This window comes from Mesitornis unicolor, unplaced genomic scaffold (genome assembly GCF_000695765.1).
Source record: "Mesitornis unicolor isolate BGI_N332 unplaced genomic scaffold, ASM69576v1 scaffold44976, whole genome shotgun sequence".
In the NCBI taxonomy this organism is placed as follows: Eukaryota; Metazoa; Chordata; class Aves; order Mesitornithiformes; family Mesitornithidae; genus Mesitornis; species Mesitornis unicolor.
This window is the reverse complement of record NW_010193844.1, coordinates 57,176-61,022: the sequence shown is the minus strand read 5'-3', so window position 1 is coordinate 61,022 and position 3,847 is coordinate 57,176. Positions and strand designations below refer to the sequence as shown.

At 61.4% G+C, this 3,847-nt stretch overlaps 1 protein-coding gene across 1 annotated transcript; it reads right to left on the bottom strand.

Annotated features, from left to right (window-relative positions):
* Positions 1–214: 214 nt before the first annotated feature.
* Positions 215–2,714, bottom strand: LOC104543083 (beta-crystallin A2). The gene is made up of 4 exons (XM_010187593.1): positions 2,705–2,714; positions 1,932–2,105; positions 1,393–1,534; positions 215–361 (listed from the first exon to the last, which is right to left on the bottom strand). The coding sequence occupies exons 2-4, from the start codon at positions 2,090–2,092 to the stop codon at positions 215–217; spliced, it is 450 nt and encodes a 149-aa protein (XP_010185895.1). The 5' UTR covers positions 2,093–2,105; positions 2,705–2,714.
* Positions 2,715–3,847: the final 1,133 nt, after the last annotated feature.

Sequence of the window (3,847 nt, the reverse complement as noted above, 5' to 3'; positions counted from 1 at the left end):
CCCATCCCATCCCATCCCATCCCATCCTTCTGTTTGTCCTGGGAGGAGAGGGACAGAAAACACCCCACAGCTTCTATTTTTCAAGAGGAGGGGAGCAGGCAGGCAACCACTGGTTTTGGGATCCCCCTTCTCCATCCCTGGGGCTATGTAGGCAGGAGGTGCTCACAGAACCTTTGCTCTCGGGCTCCACCATTCCCCTCCCCACTGGTGTGACTCACGCTCCAGCGTTCACTTTGATGGATGCCACCTCCTTGTTGCCCCAGCCCATGGCCTGCAGCGAGGGGTAGTCATCGCTCAGCTCGAACTTGTGGCCCTGGAAGTTCTCCGCCTCGTAGAGGATGACTTTGCTGTCATTGTGGTTCTGTAGAGGGAGAGGGCAGGAACAGTGTAGCAGGGATAAGGGGATGTGGCATTGGGCGCCAAATGCCAGGGCACAGTGGGAGTCCTAGGACCACGTCCAGCTTTGGTGCAGGACCTGGGAATGCCCTTCAGGCTGGTATCCCCTCACTGAGATACCCCAGGGCTGCTCAGAGGATGCTGCTCTCACATCCCTGTGGTCCCCATGCACAGCTACCAGGAGGGTGACAGCAGCCACATCCTCTGCACCCACATGGGTTCCTGCCCTCAGCATCCTTGTGCTCCCCAAGGCTGCAGAGGGATTACAGGGCAAAACAGGCAGCTGAGAGTGGTCCCCCCATATCTGCGGGGCTTTGCTAGGTGCTGGGCACCGAGGGGTTAATTGCTGGGACACTGAGTGATGCAGTACTGTCCCCCATGCCCAGCCCCCACACACATCTATCTGCACCGAGGAGCAGTCCTGCCAGTAAGGAGTGATCTTATCGCATCCCCTTTATTAAAGCCCAAGCATATCTGCCTGGTGATTATTAAAAGTTGGGGGGGGACCCCCCGCTCGGAGGCGCAGACGTGCTGCTATTGCGAGCACCAGTGTCTCTGCAAGATGGAGCGATAGAGGCTGCATCTGCCTGGGCACGGCTTGGGCACCAGAGGCGGGAGGGGGACAGACCCTGCATCCCAAGCATCCTTGCAGTCCTGCCAGCTCCTCTCTGCTCACCCTATGCCTGAGTATCCAGGCTGGGATGGGGGACAAGGCCTGGGGACCCCAGAATACACAAAAGCAGAAGGAGCTGAGATGGTGTTTCAGGCTAAATTCTAAGCCTATGGAGCATCCCAGGATCCTTACAGGGAGACAGGAGCCAGTGGTGCAGCTGTCCCTCCATCCCACAGCACCTACCTGCACACCTCACTCCTCCATCCCAAATCCCACGTAACCTGTCCTCCTGTCTGTCCCTCATCCACCCTCTATCCTGGCTCTCCCTCCATGGAGGGCTGCCGAGGAGTGGCTCTGCCTGCAGTGGGGTCCCCGTAACTCACCGCACACTTGATGGGCCGGAAGGAGAGGAGGTGCTCAGTCCGGTAGCCACTGTTCCCGCTCCAGGCCTCCCACCGGGGATAGTCACCCTTCTCCAGGATAAACTGCTGCCCCTGGTACTCGGGGTACTCGAAGCCCACCCAGCTGGAGAGGAGAGGAGGAAAGCCCTCAGGGATGCGCAGCACAGCCCCTAGGCTCAGCCCAGGGCCGGCTTCTCCCTGACACGCAGGAAACGGAGACATCCCAACAGGGTCTGAGTCTGCCATGGAGGTCAGGGCTCTTCCCAGCAGCAAACATCCCATTTAAGAGTGGGACCCCTCTCCACAGGGCTATACCATCACCTCCGACCCAAGCCTTGGCTTAGCAGGGTCTCACTGCTTTGCCAATGGGGAAACTGAGGCACCACACAAGGAGCACAGGGAAGGAGGTCGCATGTTGAGGCTGTGTTGGAGCTGAGGAAGGACCCGGGTGTCCTGGCTCCTGGGCAGCTCCCAACAGTCCCCTGGGAGGAGCAGGTTCACGGGGCTGGCGGGGCACTTACGGGCCGGACTCCACCTTGATGGAGCGAATCTTGCGGAAGCCGCGCTCCATGATGCTGGGGCACTCCATGAGGAACTCGCAGCGCTTGCCCTGGAAGCTCTCTTCCTCCCACACCGTGATCTTGTACTGCCCCAGGGTGTCCATGGCTTCGCTGCTGGTCATGCGGGTCGCTCGGCTGCTGGCAGAGCCCCACGCATCACCCTGGGCAGGTGCCCACCATCAGCCCCCAGCCTCTCTGCTGCCTGGCACCAAGCCTGGGGTGCCAGCAGTGTTGCCCTTGCACATCCCATGCTGCTGGCCTCTTGCCCTCCCAGACTGGCACAGGGAACACTTCCCATTCCCCTCCCTTCAATGCTATGGGTTCTCTATCCGTTGATCCCCAAGTTGCAGGGGGCACTTGTGATACCCTGTCTCTCCATGTGATGTACCCGGGGCTGCCTCAGTTTTTCTGCTCCCAAGCCCCCTGAGATGATTCCTGGGGTCGTCTAGGTACAGTGGCACTGTACCCAGTGGGGAGGTGGCAGTGATCCTGACTCAGACATGGGTGTGGGGTGCAGCCCTGGGGCAGAGCAGCCCAGCTTTTGCAAAGATGGGTGCCAATATCCCTCCTGCCCACACAGGGTACCCCAGCAGTGCAACGCAGCAACCCCTGGCTTGCCCTTCCCCAGAGTGTGCATTTGGGGGATAGGGGGAAGGCTTGGTATGGGGGTCAAAGGGAGCATGGCAGCGCCTGTGCAGTGGGGGGGGCTTGGGGGCTCACAGCCTGGTACTTACTTGGTCGGCAGGGCACAGAGGCGAAGGTGGCGGTGCCGGCGCCGGCTTCTCCCCTCGCCCTTTATAGGCGGGTGCCGAAGTGCCGATGGTGCAGGCAGGCAGGGCGCTGTGTCAGCAGGCAGGGGTTGGGGGGGGAACGGGGTGCGCACCCACCCCAGACTCTGGCTGTCCATTCCAGTTAGGCAGTGTGGCGAGAGCGGCCCCCCCCGCGGCCGGCCCCCCCCGCGCCCCGCGGGGCTGACAATGAAAGTGCTGGGCTGTGTTTGCGCAGGGGCTCAGGGCACAATGGGCAAAGGGCCTGACGCGCCGCTTTCCTTTCTGCCCTCGGACAATGTCCCCGCTTGGCCCACGGATTAGGGACCCAGCCTTTCCCAGGGCACCCACAGCCTTTGCCAGGGTTGAGGCTGGCGGGAAGGAGGTGCCAGGGTGAAGTGGGGATTTGCCAGCTGGGACCTGCGGGGGATTGATGCCCTCGCACTGGGAAGTGGGGCTTTCCTGGGCCTGTATCTTCTCCTCTGGCTGTGGCTCTGCCACTGCAGGTCCTTCCTCTGGCCAGGCTCTGTCTTGCACGTCCCGAGCTGACAGGGCAGGGACTCAGTCTGTGCGAGCAGGGCTGTGTGTGTGTGGGGATGGGAGAGGGTCAGAGTGAGCAAGAGGGGTGGAGGAGGTGTTTGACACAGCCACAGCTTGGTCAGTCCGTTCTCTGGGAGATGTGCAATACCTTGCGGAGGTCCCTGTGTTGGCTCCAGACCAGGCACTGATGGACCCCAGTTACATGCTTCTCACTTGCAATGCTCTGGGCATGTCCTCTGATGTGGCAAATGGCTCCCCATGCTCTCCATGCACCTCCTGCCCAGGCAGGGGACACCTTGCACAGCAGGAGGGCACCTGCTCCGGGCCACAGCTCTGTCCTTCACTTGGGCAGCAGGATCAGCCCTACCTAGAACTGCACTGTGCCATGCAGACACGCCCAGTGTCCCTCACCAGGACCTGGGCTGGATGAGACCAACACAGGTTTGAAAAGGAGCGCCCAGCTCAGCTGTGAAATCCCAGGTCTCGGGGCCCCCCCCTTCAGCGGGGCAGGAGCCACGCTGGCCTCTGGGCAAGGGCTGGCCCAGAGCACCCCAAACCCTCCCAGGAAAA